Raw genomic sequence first — 24,367 nt, forward strand, 5'->3', positions numbered from 1 at the left:
ACAAATTAGATTAAATTCCTACATAAAAAAATGATTCATCGTACAAAAATCTACTATTCCACGATGACGCGGGGGTTGATTGTCTTAGGTATTCTGGCCTACATTAGGGTATCTCACACTATCTCACTCTTAAGCGGTCAACACTAGTAATTGTTTACGAGTCAATAACTTCTACACTCAGATATTCAGCTGGTGTAGTTTGTGTATTTTCTTCCAAAAACAACGTAAATCGTTAGGTAACTGATTTGGAAATGTTTTAGCGTAATCTGTTTGGATTCAACACACAAACAATTTCTTCGTAAGCAGCGGAAAATCCTAGATTAACCATTCAAGGCCGAAGATTATTTATTGCTGTTCACAATTCAATTCTGTGAAATTCAAAACAAATAATAAAGATTAATGGGTTTAAACGGTTGGTTCAGAACAATGCTTCCGTATAACGCTTTTATTAGTTTCTGGGCCATTCTAAATATAAATATTCCATCAGGACCTACAAAGTTATTGATTTTCAGAGAAATAACTATTATTTAACATATTCCCAAATATCTTATCGAGCTTAAGTCTGAACATTCGAACCCATTTGAATAACAGTAAACGTCTCCGTATGTTTGTATTTTGCAAGGCATTGGCAAAATTCTTAAACCTGTCTTCTCATCGTGCTTAACATCTGTATAAAACAAATACAGCACAACAGTACATTAATTTTTTAAATTATGTTTACACAGAACAATTGGTTTTGGATACTTAATTGTATCTTACTAATATTATAAATCTGAAAGTTTGTGAGTTTGTGTGTATGTTTGTGTGTATGTTTGTGTGTGTGTTTGTTGCTCAATCACACATAAACTACTGGACGGATTGGGCTGAAATTTGGCATGATGATAGCTCACATTCCCGATTAACATTAAAGCATATTCTTATCTCAAAAACCCTTTCGGGCTCCGCCCCAGTGGCTCTGTAGTTCCCCATGTTAATCTTATGATTTTTCATATTTAAAAGGAATTAATGAATCTTAACAGCTGTTTCAATTAAATAAGTTGGTTCTGTTCTATGATGTGCAATAGCATAAAAGTTACAAGGATTACCAAGAGGGTGCAGCACTATTAATTTTTTTTAAAATTTATGACAACAGCTAATTTCCAACCAAAAGGTGAGTGAGCGTAGCGAACGAACTTCAACCTGGAGGCGAGTTAGCGTAGCGAACGAGCTAACCTGAAGGCAAGTGAGCGCAGCGAACGAGCTCCAACCTAAAGGTGAGTGAGCGTAGCGAACGAACATCAACCAGGACGTGAATGAGCCATGCGAATACTTATGAAGTTAAACGGGGCGAAGCCCGCGGGTACAGCTAGTTTACGATAAAAGGCTCTCAAACTCAAATTTGTGACATTATTTAAATGTTTTATGAATTTGTTTATCAGCAATCTACTAATAAAGCATAAAGATTTTAAATTATACGAAAAGTATGTTTGTTGTACATGTACATATACATATAATGTGTACTTAATTACTTTTCAATTAAATGGCGACCATACAAAGTAGGTATTTTAAGCCAAGTATGAATGGAGATGAGTGTAGGATGAGTGGCACGATCTTGTTGTCTTGTTAGTGACTAAGGCCTACTTATTCCTTAGACACAGCTGTTAAGTAATAGCCGTACGGCTAATGGCAACTAAGGGACCTACAGTTTATAGGGGAATCCGAACCACATTTTTGCCTTGGTATATACGAATTGGTCTAATTTTCAGGATAGTACTGCAGATAGTCGTAGTACTCACTCGTAGGGAGTATCGCATCCACAGTGCATGCCTATAAATAACCACAATTCGTAACCTCCTAGTAGCTGGATTACAGGACGACGCCACCTGTCCTAGAATTACTGTACTCAAGTGTCGAGTTGTAAGATCATTGCAAATAATGCTAATACTCAATCATTGTCAATGGCTTTGCAACGGACCGCCAAAGTGAATAATCAATTATGTTCCATGGATATGTTTTATGAAAAATTATTAACTCACAAATAAATTACCACAATTTTGATAAAATACCAACTAAATCATTTTCAACCCCATGGAGTGTATCACTTATACAATTATAATATTAGCTGTATTCATAAAAATAACATAGCAACTTTGGAAGCCGTCAAGGCAGAGCCCAGGAGACAGGAGAGTATTAAAATTAAAATTAAAAAATACTTTTTCTAATACTAATTAAAAAATTACTTTTAGCCCTGTGGTATATTGATAGAAAACCATCATCTCTATTGGTCAAGTAGTTTAAATACGTGATTGACATATCCTAAACTTTCATTAAGCTGTATTAACTTTAATTTTAAATTCAACATACAAACATAATACATTTAACAACTTTTTGAAAAAATCATTAAGTTGATTTTGAATTTTGAAAACACCCTATATGCACAATATCAATATGAAATTTGAAACATAAACATAGATGTAAACAATCCTACTTTGACGTTATCGTTTTGAGTCTGTCATGATTTTTTATTCCTTTAAAATACGAATGTCCAGTGTAAACTTGGGGGATTTAAGAACCACAGGGGCGGAGCACGAAATGATTATTGGGTTAAGAATAAGCTTATTATGTTATCTGGGGATATGAGTTATTAATGTAGTAAATCACCGTTACTTTTCAACCCGTGGTCAAATTGTTGGGTATAGTTATGTTTAATCTATGGTATAGTGTATCCATACACATGATTTCTGATGAGATAGTGTTTCCTAGCAAGCACTTAATCCATCAGAAAATATTGACTCCAACGCCAATCAAGAATGACAGAAACAGTCATTCTTAAGCACGGGTCACACTAGGCGGCATCAGCGGCGAATTGAAAGAAGCCGTTGGTTAAGATTTTAATCCTCAAATGAGTATACAGCATAGCTCTAGCTAAACTTAATTACTGTGAATTACATTTAATGTATTTCAGATTCCAGCAATGATTAAAGAACCATAATAAATACAACCAAGCTTCAAGCATGTTTGTATGAGATGCTGTAGTAAGTAGCTTGAAGATTAACCGGAACACTTTTAATTTAGTTACAAAAAGATGGTTCACACTTTCTGTTTGGTCCAGTAACAGGGTGGATTCCAATAGGCTCCAAAGTTATTTTAAGCCAGTTTGTGATAGATTAGGCAAAACAGAGAGCTTAATATGACGTTTATACGAAACGGTCATTCCCTGGTGCACACATATATGGGATAACTCTGCCCGTTTGTCTACTAGGATGCTACAAATTCTTAGACCTTTGATTAATTTAATTAGTTGTAAACAAAGGATTAGTTACTGCCATTGAGTGTGACTCGGTAGTTCGTGTTCCTAATGGGTGAATAATTTTCTAAAAGGACTCATCCTCAAGATTAGTAATTAATTAAATATTCGTGAACACGTTCTTCAGCAAATACTGACTCCTGCAGATCATTCTTCTTCGCTTGACTTATCGTTTGTGCTCCTATGTCGAGGTCGAGTATAATTTTAAAACAATAAATTGAACAAAATCAAACTAAAACTAAATTTTTTAGGGTTGATCTTAGACGAGAGGCCTAGTTTCTGCAGCCATGTCAAACACATTTCAAGTAAACTCAGTTCTGGGACTTTTGTTTTACGCAATCTCAGAAACAATAAAAATCTAGATGTGCTGCTAACCGCTTATTATGGGCTCATTTATCCCCATCTAGCATAAGCTGTTGCAATTTGTTGATTTGAGAACAAACAAACCAAATTTGTTTTTCAAAATCAAAATGATGGCTTTGAGAACTATTTTCTCTTTGCGTAAGTGTCAGTCCTTCAGAGTACTTTTTCAATTCAAAAATCTTGACTATTCGCTCCATCTATATTCTAGAATTGTTGACCTTTTTGAAACAAAACTTTCTGATTTTGACTTCCCTACTAAAAGTCAATACACACTGCTTAATTCATTTGACTTGTCAATTCCTAAACACAAAACATCCTTTAAAAAAACACACACATTGTACATTGGCATAAAGCTGTTTAACTCACTTCCATTATCCCTTAAGAACCAAGCCTTAAAAAAATAGTTAAAACATAAATTGCTAAATATAACATGTTACAGCGTCCAAGAATCCCTTAAGTGTTTTGAAAGCTCTAATGTGTAATTATAAATATTAGAATTAGTAATTGCTGTATAGTATTTTGTACTGTTGTGACCAGGCTAATGCATACTGTGGCCCAATATTATTTGATTTGTAAACCTCCCAAGAACCTACCTTTAAAGACGTCTTCCACCCTGACCCACGACAACAATAAGGTAGGATGGGTGGATGGAAGGATGCGCGAATCGTTAGGGATATCTGCAAGTCAGTGATATCAGAGGAGGTATATAAACTGAGTCTGCCATCCTACCTGCTCAGTCCGCACTCTGTGCTTTTGGAATACAGTTGACAGGTAAATGTACTTACTTTACTTACTTATCTCAATTTATATTTATATTCTGTATGACAAAACGTGTATACGATACCGAAATAAACAAATGAATAAGTAAATTATAATAAAAATCTGTTATGAAATAAATACATTTTATCCACAGTTAATTTACAAAAAGTTGTTAATTTATAGGTTGCCACTGAAACTACATACCTTAATATTAGTTGATTTGATCAATGTAGCGAAAATTAGGTAGAATATAACGTTAATTCCGGGTTCATTTTTATAATAAAATGTGAATATAATAAATATTTAATCGGTTTGGGTAATTTTGATTTAGCATTGTTAATAGTATCCACTAAAAATATCTTAATTTAAGATATGATTTAGTTACTTTTCATCAATAAATTAAAACTTTATTCTGATTAAGATGTTATAGTACACATAGTATGTATGCTATACAAAGTCAAGTTTAGTGTATTCTAAAGGAAAGAAAAATTAATGTTCAATGTCAAGTTTTGTGTTAGCCTAATAGCCTATTTTTGATTATTAACTGAGTCTTTCAAACTTATTTTAAAGTTGAGAGTCATATTATATGGTCGATTAAACGTTGTATGGAGATGGTTTTATATTTTTATAAAATTTTACCGTTAAAAGTATAGTAGTAATCATTTTCTTTTAATTTTCATGATTTAATTGGTAAAAAATGCCGAATATAATTTCCCAGTTTAAATATTTAAATATACAACGCGTCATGCAGTTATAAAACTTTCGAACTAATTTATTTTAAACTTTTTAATCTGCACTTTCTTCCTATATATTATTTTTAGGTTCAGCTTTAGAATGTTTTTAGGCGTTATATCTCGACGTTTAAAACATTTAAAATTTTATTTTATTTAATGCCATGTTCTTTTGTCCATTGAAAGGATATTGTTTATCTACATATTAATAGGCAAGCATGTTTCGTTAAATCTTTTTCTCTCAGCTTGTGTACATCGCAGGAAAAAAAGAATGCATATTGTTCAAAAGATATTTTCCTGTAGATCTGCAGAATCCCTTTATAAATTAAAATAGTCTCAAAAATAGGCACACAAAATGAATTTAAAATGTTGAAAAATTAACATGGGTCTTATGGGTTGCCAAGCTGGTGACGAAATAACAATAAACACAAAATCAAAACAAATGGAAGAAATTCCAATCACATGTTTTATTTACAGTGTGGGATGAAAATAGAGTAGTCTGTACATTACATATTTTCGGTAGAGTTTTCGACCACTGGATGACCTCTAGTTAATATTATTATAAAATTGTGACATGTGTAAAATGTCTATAGATTGGCAAGTATTAAATTGTATATATTCTTGGTCCATTGACATAATTAATCTTTCTCAAAACTTAGTGCACAATTTATTGTTTGAAATCGACGACAAATAACTAAGAGCTCCATTTAACTCTGTTACACATTAGTATATACTGTACTACGCTGTATTGCATACTTACAGAACCATTAGAATACTAAATAATCAAATTTAAATAAACCCTCTCTTAAACTCATAACCTACTCACTCCATGATAGCATCTTTCCTCCAAACCTCCATGAAGTGCAAAATATTAAAAAGTGACGGAGGCAATCGTAATCATTGTTATTGCAAAGTACCAAAACCGAAGAAAATGTCATAGTTTTAAATGGTAAATCTTCGATTTCATTTTACAAGACGTTTTAATTTTATAAAGTATGTGCGTTTCAATATCAATATATAATGGTCATAAAATGTTGAAATTGTTTTTAAAACATAAATTAAATTAAATAGTTAAAAAATAATATTATATTTGTTGTCCTTAATTGAATAAGTAGGCCTAAGAAAATTATTTCAATTAAACAACATCGACCAAGATTTAGAATTTCGTATGAATCTTTGTAAATTCAAATAACTCAAGTAATTTTGATGGGGATAAGTATTTCCAGATGAAAATACAGCATATACAGTCAGTCTGGCTATGGATAGTAGTATTAATTATCGTGAATAAGAAAACAAAACAAATACAACAAGTCTCATCTCTGTGTGAGATTACTGTTCTTAGCAGTTATTTACTATCCGTTGGCAGAAAAAACAACGACACAACAGCTTAGACATTTTGTTTGTAAATGTTGAGACACAGTTTCTCATAAGTATTCAACGAAGTTTCATCATTTATGGAATAGAAACGTGAGAAACAATCGTCGGTCATGTGTTCGTCGACGAGGAGTTATTGTACCGAGTGGTCACGGCCACCCGTCCTTCCGGTCGATGAATATTCAAATTTTATTTCAATTCACTTGAAATTATTTGCATCTTAGCTTTGTCTAGAACCGAATCGAAAATTTCCAGTCTTCAATGATTGGTTGACGATTTTGTTAGATTACTGTTGCGGTTTGGTTATATTACACAATTTCAGGTAATTTGATTGTGTAAGACTGTGTAGTTAAATTAGTAATCTTAAATCAAATTAAGTAACGTTTTTTAAGGCTCTTGTGTGTTTTATCGCGCCACTCATCCTACACTCATCTCCATTCATACTTGGCTTAAAATGCTTACTTTGTATGGTCGCAATTTCTGAAAAGTATTAAGCGTTTCAAACTAAGTTGGTGATTTAAAAAAATATATAAGTAAGTAAAGATATATCAAACACAAACACGTTGACTTAAAAAAAGATAATTTTTATTTACACGTTTATTTCATTACGTATTCACTACGATTATGCTGATCAATGTAGATGTGTACTTATGGATTAGTGTTATACGTAAAAGTGAATTTTCAATGAGTTAAATCCGAAACGAGTCTTATCTAACTTTATCTGTCTGTGTGTTGTAGTTAAGTCCAAACTCATATGGCATCACCAGAGTATAGAAAGGCTGTGGTTACCATAGGTTCTGGCGCACACCGCTCGGAGCCTCAGTTATTTTGGAGCGCGTGGCCGTAACTAAATGTTGCTCCCAGCGGTGTGCGCCAGAACCTATGGTAACCGCAGCACAGCTGACTGTGTATATTTAATTCTTTTTGTCTATGATCAAACACGTCACAAAACTGAGGGTTATGTTTATGTTTACAAAAACATAAACATAAACATAACCAGTTTTGTGATGTGTCTATGCCAGCCAGCATAGCTGTAAAGCTCTCATGAAAATAAAAATTCAAAAATATTGGTGAAGTTTTTATTTTTAAACATATCGAAATTGAACAATTGTAAAATAGACAGTTTTCGTAATACATCGCCTCTGTTCTGTATAGTTTTCACATACCTACTACAAGTAGGCTACTAAGTTAACATTTTGACGTGAACTGTACGAAATATTTATGTTTTCATTCAACAGCAAAATACTGACAAACTTCCCAACGCTTTTGTAAACTAAATAAATCACTGATACGACGACTTCCAGAAATCTTATTAAACCGATCGTTGGCTGTGATATCTTTAATCCTAGATTGTTGTTTGTTTTCATCATTTTGTCGTTATCTAATTGACGCTTATCATTTTTGTATTTTCAGCGAAGAATTTAATCATCTAACGATTCTAAATTTCTGTTTTGGGATAGGAAATATATAAGTAAACAATAACAAATTACGTCAAAGGTACAGTAGCTAGTTAAAATGCTATTGTGTGCATAGTAAATATAGCTAATATAAATATAGGTTATATATATATACATATATAACCTATACATAAATATAGCTGACGTAATTTACCGAGTCACTATTGAATAAAGTGAGACTTTTACAATACGCCTTGAAAAGTTTATTATTACCACAACAATTGTGCATTACAATTCGTTTGCACACAAATTTATTAGTTCTTGTACCTTGACATAAAAATTACAATGAATTTAATTTATTTCTATTTAGTTACGATACAACACCTGGAGTCGTTTCTCGATCTGTAAAAGATCATTAGTCTATTTTTTATATATTTTTTAAGTGGTTGGCGACCTCTTTTAACCTTGCATTTGCCCGTCCACATAGACTACAGATCTATGCGTGGAACGTATCCAGCAAAGCAAGGGGTGAGCCGGTACAGTACGAAATTGAATAATGTGAAAAGACAACAATTCATATAGCAATGAATTTGAAAAAACTAGGCCCCGTTATAGATATATTTTTCATGATTAAAAAGAGGTAATCACGGTAAAGTAAAAATGGCATTCAGCGCTCATTACCCTCTGAATATAAGCAGCAAAACTGAGATAAAGTACGGATGTGTAGGCCGACTTAATACTTAACCTAACATTATATTATTCTCCCCCTCAAATTTATTCTATTAGAGCCCCAAATGCAATACATTCCATTGTAAAATCTGAAATATTTTTTATGTGTTTTTAATGTTGGTTTGGGTGCATTGGTATTGACTAAACTAACTTTACCCACGACCGTTTTTTAAACTAGCCGTTTCAGTTCAGTTCTAAGAATCGAAAAGTTTCACATAACAACATTATTTACTTTCAACACAGCATAGTTTTACTCATAACAACACGGGGGTAACGGGCCAATGATGTTCAAGGATTGAGAGAGAAGAAGTAAAATTATAATGAATCGAACTTCAACTAATCAGCTGTTCGTGTCAATTTAATTATTGAGTTTGAGAGTTGCGATTAGTGTTGAAAAAAAAACTTATTAGTGTTAAAAAAAACTTTCGTAGATAAAGTAGTGTACAATTTTAATAGCTATTTACCTTACAAGTGTAGTAAGAGCGTTTTTACATCACGCATGTGAATGTTGTGCAACGAGCGGAAACGAGTTGCATAATTCACCTAAGTGATGTAGCCTAAACAAGCTCTTGCGTAACGTTTAACGTACAATATTTTTCAATATCCATTTCACTCATCTTCTAACAGTAGTTCTTTGCGCGGAGAGAGGAACGCGGAGAGCAAATAAATACCACTAATAAATAAATTACCACTTGTCTTAGGTAATTTAATGTTACTGTTTTCCTAGAAGGAGAGCGGAACACCATGTTAATCTCTTTTCCGCTCTCTGCGTTCCTCTCTCCGCTCTCCGCTTCCGCACCTAGGAAAACCCAGCTTTAGGAAAATACTAAGCATAACAATAAAAATCAAGCGCACAGCTGATTTCTAGCGTTGAACGTCATTGGCTCCATAGAGGTATATTTTTTTTAAGTTTTTTTAAGCACTCAATGTTATTTTACCTAACCCACCATGTTAAACTTCCCTATCCCAAGCGTGATGTATACAACTTTTTTCCTTCACGAGTGATGTAAAGTTGAAAAAACTCCCTCGGTGAGGTAATGAAACCCATTTAAATAACATCGAGTGCTTAACTTAAAAAAAATATACCTCTATTGAGCTAACGTTTAACGCTAGAAATCAGCTGTGCGCTTGAATTTTATTGTTATGCTTTGAAGAATTTTCCTAACCTAGCTTTTGTTTGTAAATGAAGGAGCTTGTTTACATTACTTAGGAGAATTATGCAACTCGCTTCCGCTCGTTGCACAACATCCACCTGTGTGATGTAAAAACGCTCTTACTACACTTGTAATGTAAATAGCTATAAATGGGTTTCATTACTTCAGTGAGTTTTTGAAACTTTACTTCACTCGTGAACTAAAGAAGTTGTATACATCACGCTTGGGAGAGGGAAGTTTAACATGGCGGGTTAGGTAAATAGTCTTAACGACATTCGCCAAGGCTCGTACCTTAAATTACGTGTCGTTAACACTATCTTTACGCGATATCGTTGAGTAAACTACTAGGCCTATTTTATTTTAATATGCACTTAGGGTTTATTTGGTTAGAAAAGTATTAGTAGGTTTTTGTAAGACGTTTAGAACTGTAACCATGTAACTACCCAGCTAAGTGATTCGAGTTCTCTCAGTCACATTTCCAAACATGATTTATCTTTTTTGTTAGTTGATCAACAAAAGTTGAAACAGTTTTAGTGATTTTCAGTTGACATTTCAGAAAGTACAAACAAAAAATCTAGTCAAACAAACTTGTAACTCTCCTTCTTCTAATCTTGGCTGTCGATTGGTTGTTGCAGAATGGAGTCCATAGTAGCCTCCGCCTCCGAGGAGGTGCCTGTGGTGTCTTCCACAGCCATGTTCTTCTACCTCCTCATCCCCACATTGATGCTGTGGTATGTCTACCACCGTATCAGCAACAGGCACATGTACGAGTTGGGTAACAAGATCCCAGGTCCTCCTGCATTGCCGGTGTTCGGCAACGCACTTGAGTTCATCGGAGCCTCCAACCACAGTAAGCACGGTTCATAACAATAAACAATATGACGATTTATTATATTGAAAAAAATTTAGTTTTTGGAAAGTACATGGAGTAATTAACTTTAAAAAAATTATTTTTGTTTAATAAGTTAAAAGTAAATTGCTAGAGGCCAGTAGCTGATCAAAAAAGTTCTCATTAAACTTCAATTAAATGACACTGTCAGATTTGCAACAATGTAAACAGATCAGGGTCTAACTCTTGTGTTATGTTAAAGCTGAGAAGCTTAAGATGGTGTTATACAATCAACCATTTATCTTCATTACGATTCTCTGTAATTTGAGCTAAACAAAAGAATTTATAGGATTCTGAAGTCACTGCATGTTATTCATGTTGAATATGGCACTTAAGTTTCAGCGAATATAATTTAACATTTACAGAAAATAATTGTTTCGTGTCTACCTATTTTAGGGGTGTTCCAGAAACTTTACTCAAGGAGTTTTGAATACGAAAGCATCGCTAGGTTGTGGGTTGGTCCCAGGCTCTTCGTCTTCCTTACAGACCCTCGTGATATTGAGGTAAGCCATTTTGTATTTAAGTATTTTTCACAAGGATACATCCAAGTATTAAAAGTGCTTCGTCACAGTTTTGTATTTAGACTAGAGATCAAAAATTGGTTTTAGCAATGACCTTGATAGTCTGGACATGAAAACCAATGAAATGAAATAAATGAAAACAATGAACCTTAAAAAAGGTTTGTCCTACAGTAACCTGTCAAAGTGGGCTTCCTTGCACTGATTATAGTACCCAATGTAGCTAATTGCTGCATTTACTTAGTTTTGCGCCACTCATTTTACTTTTGTCGCACTCCAATATTCCAATCAAACAACACAAAACAGCATGCTTTTATTAGGCACATAATACGTGTACGCTTGAAAATAAGTTGGCAAGATACTTTGACTACGATCAGCTGGTGCAGCGTTTCCCATTTTGTTCAACACTTGGATTTAACATAATCCAAAAACGTGTTGTATAGTGTTTGATAGACTAATTATTTATATGCTTTGTAGTAACTGTAGAAAAAATATAATGTGTAACGTGAGTGTAACTTTACACTCACGTTACACATTATATTTTTTCGGCACTTGCCTTTGCAGCACTTGAGAAACTTTCCACACTCACCTACGGCTCGTGCGCAACCGTTTCATTCATGCGCAGCAAAGTGCCACTTTGCAAACTAGTTACACAAATAACTATTAATTTCCTCCCAGGCAGATGACATTTCTCAAAATTTGATCCACAGCTGATCCTTGGAAGCACTGTCCACATCGACAAGAGTGTCGAGTACAAATTCTTCAAGCCCTGGCTTGGAAACGGACTTCTCATCTCCACAGGGGAGAAATGGAGAGCCCATCGTAAGCTGATTGCCCCGACCTTTCACTTGAACGTGCTCAAGTCCTTCCTGGACCTTTTTAACACCAACAGCCGAGACGTTGTCCAGAAACTTAGAGACCTCAACGGCAAGGAGTTTGACTGCCACGACTATATGAGCGAGTGTACTGTTGAGATCTTGTTAGGTAAGTTTTCTTCAGGACCTTTTATGTTTGTTTTAAGTCAGCACCATTTTGCATTTAAAATATTAAAACTTTTAGGAGAAAACAATGGTCTAACCCGTTTCATAAGCTAGTGAGCAATATTGTTGAAATTAATCTTGTAACTCTGGGCTTCTCCTATCAAACTGCTTGGTTAAGGCCAAACCTCAATATTCAAGTTGAAATGTTCTTAATCTACCTTAAGAAATTTTTAAATATTTAACCATGATTGTAGCTTCTGATTAATTTGTTGTACATCTGCAGTCAATAACCATACCAATAATTAACATCACAACTAGTTTGTCTTCAAACTAACGACTCCACTCCACCTGCACCAGTAAATTACTGTCCATTCATGTATTCATACTTTGTTGTTTAAAATATTTGGTTACTTTGATTTTGTGTGTGTATATACATAATTTACTTAACATTTTCAATTGATTACAGAAACTGCTATGGGAGTCAGCAAGAAAACACAAGACAAGAGTGGATTTGAGTACGCTATGGCTGTGATGAAGTAAGGGTAACAAACTCATACATGGTTTAGGATTGTAATTACTTGCTGTATGTACAATATTACAAAATTTTAAATTGATTCCAATCCAACCCATAGTAGTTTCATCACACAAATCTACATTTTAACATAAAAATTGAACTTGATTCAAGATCGTGAACTTCTAACTGATAGACTATTTTTTACTGAGGTTTGCTCTTTTAGTGTAATTTTTATTAAATGTACTACCTGTACTGTATCCCAACATTAATCTCAGATATACAAATTTAGGGAAATAATTACCTAAGTACCTAATTTATTTACACAACCTTTTACATACCGTATTTGAGAAAATCTGCATGTAAAATTCTATTCAACATCTTAATAATATAATTCGTCTAAAAATTGGAGGTACAATATCAGTTCACAACACCTTATTTATGAAAGGAGATAAACATATTCCATCACTTAATGTTTGAATCTTTTATAGGATGTGTAATATCCTGCATTTGAGGCAGACCAAGGTATGGTTGAGACCAGAATTCCTATTCCAGCTGACAAAATACGGAAAAGACCAAGTTCAACTGCTTGACACCATCCACAGCTTGACAAAGAAGGTAAATAACATTTTACCTGTTATATTATGTATCTGAAGTCAATTAAAACTTCAAGGTTTGAAATATTTTGATTATTTACAAATAATTATTACATTATAATACGTTAAATTAAAACAAGTAAGCGTTTTGAAAATTGGAATCATGCACAATAAGTTTGGAATACAGTTAACGTGCATAGTTATACTTTTCTGCTATGAAAATTGTGACATTACTTAAATTAACTTTGGTAAATCTAAATGTAAGGTTACAATATTTGTTAACAATAATTAGCATTTGTTTGCAATGTTGTGTTTTAGATAAAAATAGCTCATTTCTTCTCTCAATCCCTTATATCTATTGAGCTCAAATCTAATTCTCACAAATTAAAATAAAGTGAATAAATTAATGCATATACAAAATAGTGTTATTGTCATGTATTTCTTTAGGTATTGAAGAGGAAGAAGGAAGAACATTTGAACACTAAGAAGTCCATTCTAGAAAAATCTTCCTTGGAAAAATTGATAGCACAAGATGAAGAGAAGTTAAAAGAGGCTAAACAGAAAGCATCCAAGGCCCCCAGCGAAGCTAAGTTCTCTTTTGGACAGGCTGCAGGGCTCAAGGATGATCTTGATGTTGATGACAATGATGTTGGTAAGTTGAAAAAGATCAAAAGAATAGTAATTTTTATCTTTTTATAACTTCAATTTCATTCAAACTAGTTAGTGTTTCTTTCAATTCAGCAATTTTGGAAGAAATTCAATTTGGAAAATCAATCCACCTTTATAACACTAATCACAATTAGGTTTAAACCAACTTGTAAACTTTTTATGTAATATTATACTTTGTTCTACAACAGACTACAATGTGTAGTAAGATGTCAATTGTTTAAATAAATTTGAATTTATATAACAGTAGAACATTTTACAAGACATTGAACACCCGTAAAAAAAAACTGTGCTAGTAAAAAAAAGAAGAATCCTTTTTGTCCATAGGGAGTAAAAGTCAGCTTTTGTAAACAAATAACAGTTGTAAACATTGATTGTCAGCAATCCCATGTTTCGGAATCATTTATCGATTTATTTAATTGATTGTAACCTATTAAAATTTTTGCATTCTTGTCAATAGTTCGACTGGTTCAACATATCAATAGTAAGTTGTAATGTACACTAATACAATGGTAATGGAATAAATATTGAATCACTTACCGGTACTTAACAGCTGCTTATTTGCATTAACAAAATTTAAAACATGTTGGGAGTCGTTTGAAAAATAATCTTTACATGAAAAGAATTTAAATTTTTTAACATATTTTGTCAATAAATGTTTCAATACGACGAAAAATATAGTTCATCGTTCGGACAAAAAGTATTTTTTCAATCAGCCCTTGCTTATTATTCCAAATATTATAGGCATATAACAACCTCGGCTTCGCCTCAACTGTAAAACTTGAGCTCGGTTCAAAAAGAGCCTCTTTACGCCCTAGAGATAAAAATAACTACATAAAACTTCCTTGCAAATTTAAATTTTTGGTCAATGTTCTAAAAGGGATTACAAAATTGTGAATTTCAACTTCTTAGGTGAGAAGAAGCGCTCCGCATTCCTGGATTTCATGATTGAATGTGCCCAAAATGGAGTAGTACTCACTGACGACGAAATTAAGGAACAAGTAGACACCATCATGTTTGAGGTATTTTGTTCTTATATAGTGTGGCTAGTCGTAAGTTTATAATTAAAAATGTTTTAAACTATACAATACATAAGACAATAGATACTCACTTGACTTGCATGTGTAGATGCAAGAGTGGGAGGAAAATCTTATGTAGAACAGTGTATTAATAATACACAATCAAACATTCAGTTCCTTTATTTGATTCCCTGTAAATTATCTAGGAATCTCTAATTTTTAATAGTACAAAGTACCCTCATAACACGGAATTAAATGAATCGGTTTTGAGAATTTGACATTTTATAATGGGAAAGGTATATTTATGTTTTTATATAATATTTTTTGCCCCTTCCTAAATTTCCAAAGGAATAAATAAAATTAATAACAGTTGTAATTTTTCTACAATCACAGCAGTTTCATAATCAGTATTACCAACATGAAACCTATCTCAAACACTCATTTCCTCTCATAGGTCAGTTATTCATCATTTTACTGACAGAATTTCAAAGTTTTCTCCCAACAGTGATGGCTTAAAAAATGAATCTTTTCTAAAAATTATTACCAGAAAGTATATTTTTGTGTTTAACTACTGCAAAATTTCACATAATTCACTTCAAATGTTTTTGTTTCATTTAAATGACATTATTTTATTTCCAGGGACATGACACAACTGCGGCAGGAAGCAGTTTCTTCCTGTGTGTCATGGCTGCTAGACCTGACATCCAGGTAAAGTTTTATTAAAAATTAATTTTTTACGTTATAAGAAAGAATCTGCTATATTTTATAAGGTTATAAAGTGTAAGTTACTCGTTGAAATTAGAACAATACACAATGTTCATTTCTGGTCTGTAGATTTTCACAATTATTTTTTAAATTCACGTCCCACATATTACTGTACCCATATTACTGTGTGTTAGTAAAGACAGCTAAAAAAAAACATGAAAAACACTTCTACTTTGGTTTTGACTCACACAATAGCAAAATCTGGCTTATACTATCTAACGTAAAACCTTCTCTTCACAATTTGCTTACTCTGGTGTATCTTACAGGACAAAGTCATCCAAGAGATCGACGAGATCTTCGGTGACTCAGACAGACCGTGCAGTTTCCAGGACACACTGGAGATGAAGTACTTGGAACGTTGCATCATGGAGACTCTCCGCATGTTCCCGCCTGTGCCAGTCATCGCACGAGAGATCATGCAGGATCTGCCACTGGGTAACAGCCTTGCTATTTCCTTGTTGAAAAAGTTTTTCTTTATTCCCCCCCCCCCCCATTAAGGCCCCATAGGCCGCCGACTCTACTGGTACAACCGACACAGAGTATGACATGTTTATATTTACATTATGTATACAACTTTATGGTAAATACATTGTGGTACTACACACGCTAAGTTTTTTTTACAACAGCCTAGTAAAGAAAAAATCAATTAAATGCTACTACAAATAGTTGTTTAAAAAAAATTGTGTTGAAATTTCCAGATTGAGTATATGAAACCATTGACTATATAAACACTTCAATGATGAAACTCACACTTACACTTTGTATGGTGGAGTCAAAAAGAGAAAGATAAGATTTACTCTGAGTATAACAAATTAATGTAAAAATGTCAAAATGTCAAAAAAGTCATTACATGTTACACAATAAGATACATTAGACCCAAAACCTGTTTAAACTTGGGTAAAAAGTTTTTAACTACCTTCAGTATTATGGTTGATTGAACTTTTCTGGCCGCCAAAGCCCAAAAAGAAGAGTAAGTAAGAATAGAGAGCAATCATTCATTTATCTTTATAATACATTCAAGAACAGCAAAGATTCCCCTCATTCAGTATTTAATAATACTAAAAGCTGGAAAATTGAGACTCTACTATATTTGTATAGTTTACTATATAAAATACCACAGTTAGTTGCTCAATGATACATAGTAGACTAACGGATTAAGTTATAAAACAAAGCTATTTTAAAACTCAAATAGGTAGGCCTACCGGTAGACTCCTCTCTGAAAATGTATAATATACACACTCAGTAAAGCATTTCACAAATGCCTTCGTGATTGCAGCCTCAAGCGACTTGGTGGTTCCCACCCACACGACTGTGATCATAGGTACTTTCAAGCTCCACCGCCGCCCTGATATCTACCCCAACCCTGATGAGTTCAACCCAGACAACTTCCTCCCAGAGAAGTCGGCCAGCAGGCACTACTACTCCTTCATCCCTTTCAGTGCTGGACCCCGTAGCTGTGTCGGTGCGTAATCTGTTGGATAATTCTAAAAAAATGTTAATATACTGTTAAGAGTCAAAAGTCTTGTTTTTAGGGAAATTATTGCATCATTGAACAGGCAAAGATATTAGCTGATGTTTCAGATGTGCTTCAACATCTATGTGTTCATTCAACACAATTCAGTTAAATTGTAGCTTGCCCTGAGGATGGGTTGCTGCAATTCATCCGAAACATCCACCATTTTCAATAATGTGGCTGTCTTCTGAAGAGTCAGATTAGACATTCTAGTTTGACCAAGGAAGCTAATCCTCTGACTGAAATATATTATTTTTAAAAACTATATATATATCAGCAACTTAACTTGTAGGTTACTTTTGTAAGATTATGATTTAAAATATCAAAAACTATATGGTAAAATACTTTACAAACAAGGCATTATTTCTGCATAAATTGAGTTTTGGAACCTCAAAATATAATTATCAATTCATTAGTGGTATCTGAATGGGTATTAGAATGGGTAAAAACAACCCCGTGCTCCTCATTATAAGTAAAGCCATTATAAATCATAGCAGTTTTAGTAATGGATTTCATTTAGTGTAATTTCAATGTGATAGAATAATATTACTTGTAGGAATCAAAATACTTAAATAACCACATTTCAAATGCTACAATTCCAGTTTGACTAATTCATACAAAAAGTCAAAAGTGGGGATAGTCTACTTTTTGAAACTTCTAAAATTTGAGCTTTCTAATTTCTGATAAATTGGATTGTTTCTTAAAAATTACTTTAATGGTTTAGTTAAATAAGCATGAACCATAGCTAGTCATGGCCCACATTCAAACATTCTTAGTGTTACATTTCCCAATACACATTTACAAACTCAATGTAACAGGTCGCAAGTACGCGATGTTGAAGCTGAAGGTTATTCTGTCTACAATCATGAGGAACTTCCGAGTGGCTGGAGGCAAGCCAATGGCTGACTGGAAGCTGCAAGCCGACATCATCCTGAAGAGGACGGATGGCTTCAACATCAAACTGGAGCCCCGTAAGAGGGTGCCCTCCTCAGCCACCGAGCTGACCGCTTAGGCTTACCAGCACAAACCAAACACCTGTATTTATTCTGTTAGTGTTCGTTATTGAACAGTAAAATATTCTGTTACTAAAACACGTTTTGTTTCTCCTGACAGTCTTTGCATTGTGAGTTTAGGATTATAGTAGAAACTTAGAAAAAAGGCAACAAAATACTTTTTGTTGGGGGAAATCTCATCAAACTATTGTGAAACAAGTTAGGGACTTTTTCAGTGGTTTTCCTGTTCTTCAGTTGATTCTCTGTAAGTCAAAGGAACTAGGCCTACCTATTTGCTATAGAGTTTCATCTATTATTTTAAGGGTGGCACCTGCCTTCGCCTATCACACTTTGGGACTACTGAAGATTTGAGAAAAGTCACTTTTATGTGTGTGTGTATTTCGCTTAGTGAAAACAACGTAGATTATCTGAAAGTTTTAAGGCAACCCGAATGCCTTACAAATAAACCTTACGCAGGTACATATAACTAAAATTAAGGTTACTTTCCACACAGGTTAAATTAAAAGTACCGGTAGTTAAAGATATATCTAAAATAAGTAGCCAATATTACCATTACAGTACATAGATTGTTTCTTATCTTTTTGAAGTGTAGACTTTCAATACATTTGACGGAGCAACAATTTTGGATAGACAAGAGATAGCGAACTCTGGTTTTCACCATTCTTTGAGTTTTTGTAAACGCTCCAAAATGAAGTGTCACTTGAAGTATTTAATTAATTTAATTTGATAATATAAATAATATGATAAATAGATTTAATTTGAAGTATTCAATGTATTTACACTTAACAATTTTAAGTTGACCCCAAAATCCGGTATTTTTGGGGGACACTCAAATTTTCAAAACTATAAATGAAACTTCCTGTTATAATTGCTCGACTATCAACGAATGTCTCTGTATATATTTACTTAGAAAAATATGGGGGTTCTTGACTTTTTATTCTACCTGTAGAAAACATATGGTCTTGCTATTGCAAACATTTTTAAATAATTGCCTGGCAACCAAATTTTCAATTTTAAAATTAAATCTTTCATTTTCAAATGAGAATGTCCAATTATAACCCAGCGAGAATATAAAATAGAAAGACCATGATATGTAGGTAGAAGCAGCAATCCGCATATCATTGTAAGCAATATGTAGTAGTTGCTTTGCAAATATTAACAGTGTCAACTCAATCGGAAGGTGAAGTTGAAAAATAACTTTATCCTGGAAGATACGATGGCAAGTAAAGCTCCTAGTTGAATAGAACAAGATTGTGCGAAGAAGAAAAAATATGAGGAAATGGGATGCCACAAAGACTACTATGGCTTAAGGGGTTTGCGTTTAATGGTCTAGTTGTGAGTAATAGATTTAAGAATTAAAATATTTATGCCATTATCTTCAATATTTATGCTAGTTTGAAATGAACCAAAAATGTTTACCAAATTTAAATGGAAAATATTGTTTAGGGTGAGGTGGGGTAAGTGCACTACGTAAAATCAAAAGTTCAACTTTGACCAAGTCTGAGCACATCATTTTTAATGTTAGAAACTTCATATTTTTACCATGCATTTTCAAGAATGTTTTCTATTAGTCTTGAAATTTCCATAAAAATAAAAAATAAAACTCTAATAATTTTTATTTTTTTATTTTTTTCTACCCAGTGTATGCACTTGCCCCAAGTAGTGGGGCAAGTGCATTTTCTGTATCTATATCCCATGGTAAGTGTATTAGGAAAACAGTGGGGTTAGAGCATATAGAACTTTTTGGGAGCTTTCTAACACTTTTTACAGAACTGAATTATCTCTTACAGTTTTTGAGATACGAACTTTTTTCAAAGGCGAGAAATCTTGTGTTTAAAAATGCTTAAAAACGTAATTTTTATTTCACTTACCAAATTGGGTTAATCCATCTCCTGGTAGTGGGAATAAATGTTTTTGATAAAAATGGGTATCTTTAAGTGTCCTTATCACTTTTTAAACATGAAAACTGTTTTTTACGATAAAAATAAAGTTATAAAAAACACTCACTCACTCTAATAGTCACTTATTTTTCATATTTACACGTTTTGTATGTACATTTTTTACATTTATTTCTATTGGATGTTGTATGAGGAGAATTGTATGTTAAAAACAATTTCTCCTCTGCGACCCAGTGAAGGTTCTGGTAAAATTTTTATAATATCTTCGTCTGTTACCTCGCTCAAGTCTTCATTTTCAGGGTATTGGAAGATGCTGATCTTCATGTTAGGTATTTTTCTCACATACCTTACTATTGGGTTACCGTCAGTATTAATTGATTCAATTATCCCCACAAAATGTTTGACCGTTTTTTTTGTGGCAAACTTTACTAAAACCCAGTCATTAACTTTTCTTACATTTTCAGGGTTGACTATAGCTTCTGTTTCTTTTTCATATTCTTCCTCCCTTTGCATTTGAGACCACAAGTCTTCAATATCACTTGACTCGTCGCTTTCTAAGCTTTCCGAGCTTTCTGAGCTTTCTGAAGTTATGTAATCTTCCATCTTCTTCTTTTTCCCTTTAGGAAAATTTTGTTTTTCTTTTGGTCCTCTTTTGTTTTTTGTCATTTTTGGCTTGTTTACTTTTTCTTTTTTTTTCTTTTCTTCCTCCTCTTTTTCTTTAAGTCTTTGGATGACATCTTCATGTGTTATGATCTCAGCTCCCTTAGCTATTCTTGTTCTTTTCGACTTTTGTACTGGTGAATTGGTAGCAATTGTCTTAAGGAAAAGTTCTTCAAAACTAGAATTCTGTTTTGACACACATTCATCTTCATTTTCACAGCTCATGTTTAGGGTAGGCTTCTGTATACGTGATGTTCCTGCTTGAAGTTCATGATCAGTTTGGGGCTCATCACTGAAGATTTGAGGGTCAGGATCATCAGGATTATCCGAATCTTCATTATCTTCTATGGATTGAGATGCTGTTGATTTAGAATGGTGATCTTCCCACCTTTTTAGGGCTGATGGTTCAAATTTTGATTTTGGAATTACATCTGCATTAAAAGGGTGGATCCCTCCTTTTTTAAAACCGTTGGTAATATTTTCAGGTTTCAGCTCTTGCCAAACTTTTCCCAGTAAAGAGGAAAATACCTTTTTGGGTACTTTTGATGCTTTGTTTTGTCTCTGCCATTTGACCAGCTCTTGGTCCCAAGTACTCTTAAAGGATTTGATTACCGCAAGATCAAGAGGTTGAAGAAGGTGGCTTGTGTGTGGAGGCAACTTTATTATTGTTATCTGCTCTTCAACTGCCTTCTGAATTAAATCTAAGTTTATGTGGGTACTGTGACCATCATAAATTATTATTACCGGTCTTTCTGGCCCAATACTCTTCAACAAGCTTCTTTCAAAATAGTTTTTAAACACATCAGTCTCCATCCAACCATTCTTTGTAGCTGCGTAGGTAGTTCCAGGATACGCTTGTGCTGAGGTCCACTCGTCCCACACATTTTTGCCCTTGAAAACAATTAGTGGGGGTAACTTAGCTCCTGCTGCACTACAGCCTAATAGGACAGTTATGTTTTCTCTCCCTGGAGCACTTGTTGTTCTCGTGGCTGAAACCCCTATTTCCCCAACAACCTTTGATTTTGACGGATCCAAACAGAAGCCGGTCTCATCTAGATTCCATATCTGGGTCGGAGGTACTTTCAGCTCTTCTAAGGTATCTTTCAAAATGTTAAAATATTCATAAATGATGAAAGGATCACATGCTTTTCTACGAGCAATTTCAACATTTTCAGGTTTCTTAATAGAAAGACGGTGACGCTTTCTAAAACCAATGAACCAGTCTTTGCCTGGGGTATTGTTTTTAAAGCTATTTTTGATACCATTATCTGCAACATACTGACCAACAAGTTCTAAGACTTCTTTTCTTGTCAATCCAAATCCGTATTTTTCCAAGCACTTTATACCTGTTACTAACTTAATTTCCTCTTCTAAGGGGATTGTTGTATCCCTTCCACCAGATTTAGATTTATTCCCTCGTCTGCCTCTTACATGGTCTGATATCGTTGGAACAGGTATTTTATAGATTTTGCTAGCTCTTCGCAGTCCACACTTTCCACTTTTAACATCATCCACAGCTTTTTTCAAGTCCTCTTTTGAATAACTTAATCCTCTTATTGTCTTTCTTTTATAATTACGCACCATTTTCAAACAATAAACTTTTAACTAGCTACTTTAACTACGTTGTCACTAGGCTACTTGCTCAAATTACAACAAGTACGGTAGGCTACCTAGAAAGCAAAGAAAAATTCTTAGTAAACAAGCAAAGACAAACTTAAATCATATTAGATAAAACAAACATGCAGGAATATGAGTTTAAGCATAACATTTACATGGCGGGGCAAGTGCATATTTGGTGTGTGCACTTGCCCCACATCAACAAAAATAGGGGGCAAGTGCACAACGCCCATTAATTTTTAAACTTATAATAGATGGAAACTAAATCCAAACATGACTGAAAAGTACACTTAAAACTGTACAAAATAAACCAATAATAATAATAATAATAAAATTTTTTACTTTTTTGTTATGTTAAAAAAAAATCTATACGATCTTTCCCTCGGAGGAAAAATTACATGAACTTAAAAAAGTTTATTCCACATATTTAAATCATTCCATGGAAATATAGCTTTATAATGTACATGAAGTATGATAAAAAAGGAAGCTTTTGCTACAAATCCTGGTACTGTAGGGCAAAACGTAAGCGATTGAGATACCTCGTATGCTCTTGCCCCATTTATGCTCTTACCCCACCTCACCCTAGGTTTATGCGGGTTAGGCATGACAGATAGTGGACTTCTTTAAACAGTGAGACAGCACAGCATAAATTAGAAATGTAAATTTATACTACAAACTCAATAACAGTAAAAGACAATAACAACATGGTGGTGGGGTGAATAAAAACCACACTCTGCAGACTTCACACCAGACTCTGCACATTGCACAAGCTTACAGCTAATGGAAAATATTAGTCTATTTTTGAGTAGGAAATAATATTTGTAGCTTAATTTTTTAGGTAGTCAATGTATTTAATTTATTTCTTCTAAGTCAAATGGCATTTATTGTTTTGAAAATGGTCTTGATTCTTATTTCCCTGTTGCCTTGTCAATATTTTCATTTTTAACTGTTATTTTTGACTGGGTGAGCTTAGATCCAAAATAGCGGAATTGTGCATTGTGACACCTTACTCATGCATTATTGTTATCTGCAGGAAGAAAATAAACTAGAGATGTGTTTTAGTCAGCTTAAGGGGAAGGTTTCCTGGGTTCTCCCACTACTTTTTTAGCCTTATTTATATATCAGCTGTTGTTTTATAGTTAGGGTGAAGTGTAGGGGATGGAACCGCTTCTTCCTCAAACAGAGTCTTAACTTGGTGAAGGAATATAGCCTATATAGTATTTTTTATAGCAATTTAAGCTGTATGTTTACAAACAAAATGTAACTTTCTTACTCTAGTTGCTTTATTGTAGTTAGCATATGTATAAATTTGATCTAGCCTATAGGACTGCCTGGCCGATGAACCACAACTACTGAGGTAAGATTACTTGTCTTTTAACTAGTACACTTTAGAAATGTAAATTTAATTACAAATCAAGATAATAAGAGCTAAAATAAATGTAGTTAGGCTATAACATAAAATAAACGGTATCAGCAGTTGACACATACTTTTCTTCCATTAACTTGATATGAGGACCATAAAATGCTTAGTTTTGATAAAAATAATCTATTGAGTTTTTTTTCCAGAAATCCAATTTTCTGTAATATTTTATAGGAAAATATCACAAAAGTTGCAATAATTTTTTAACTGTAATTTTTACACCAATGAAGGTTGTACCATCTTGTTCAGAGTCAAAAATAGTTCAACCCTACTAAATTTTATAAATTTTTTTTCAGGCCAATTTTAAGAAAATTTTATTTGTTTGTTATCTCTGGGATTTTATGGGAAAGTCACCATTAAAAATCTAAATTTCATAAGAATGAAAAAAACTCCACTAAATACCATGGATTAGCCTACATTACCTACCGTACATACAAAATTTAATCAAAATCGTACTACAGATGTGGTATGTTGCTGTGTACACATTCACACATACAGACACATGCACA

General features: G+C 33.5%; 1 protein-coding gene across 1 annotated transcript; it reads left to right on the forward strand.

Annotated features, from left to right (window-relative positions):
* The first annotated feature begins 4,334 nt into the window (after positions 1-4,334).
* LOC128990844 (cytochrome P450 4g15-like) lies at positions 4,335-18,341 on the forward strand. The gene is made up of 12 exons (XM_054413458.1): positions 4,335-4,420; positions 10,429-10,643; positions 11,079-11,185; positions 11,911-12,184; positions 12,647-12,716; positions 13,183-13,309; positions 13,735-13,939; positions 14,866-14,975; positions 15,612-15,680; positions 16,004-16,172; positions 17,014-17,199; positions 18,069-18,341. Exons 2-12 carry the CDS (start codon positions 10,430-10,432, stop codon positions 18,260-18,262), a joined length of 1,725 nt encoding a protein of 574 aa, XP_054269433.1. The 5' UTR covers positions 4,335-4,420; position 10,429; the 3' UTR covers positions 18,263-18,341.
* The last annotated feature ends 6,026 nt before the right edge of the window (positions 18,342-24,367 follow it).

The sequence above is a fragment of the Macrosteles quadrilineatus genome, unplaced genomic scaffold, assembly GCF_028750875.1.
Source record: "Macrosteles quadrilineatus isolate MER2022 unplaced genomic scaffold, UCM_ALF_1.0 Scaffold_3__2_contigs__length_128488019, whole genome shotgun sequence".
NCBI classification, from domain to species: Eukaryota; Metazoa; Arthropoda; class Insecta; order Hemiptera; family Cicadellidae; genus Macrosteles; species Macrosteles quadrilineatus.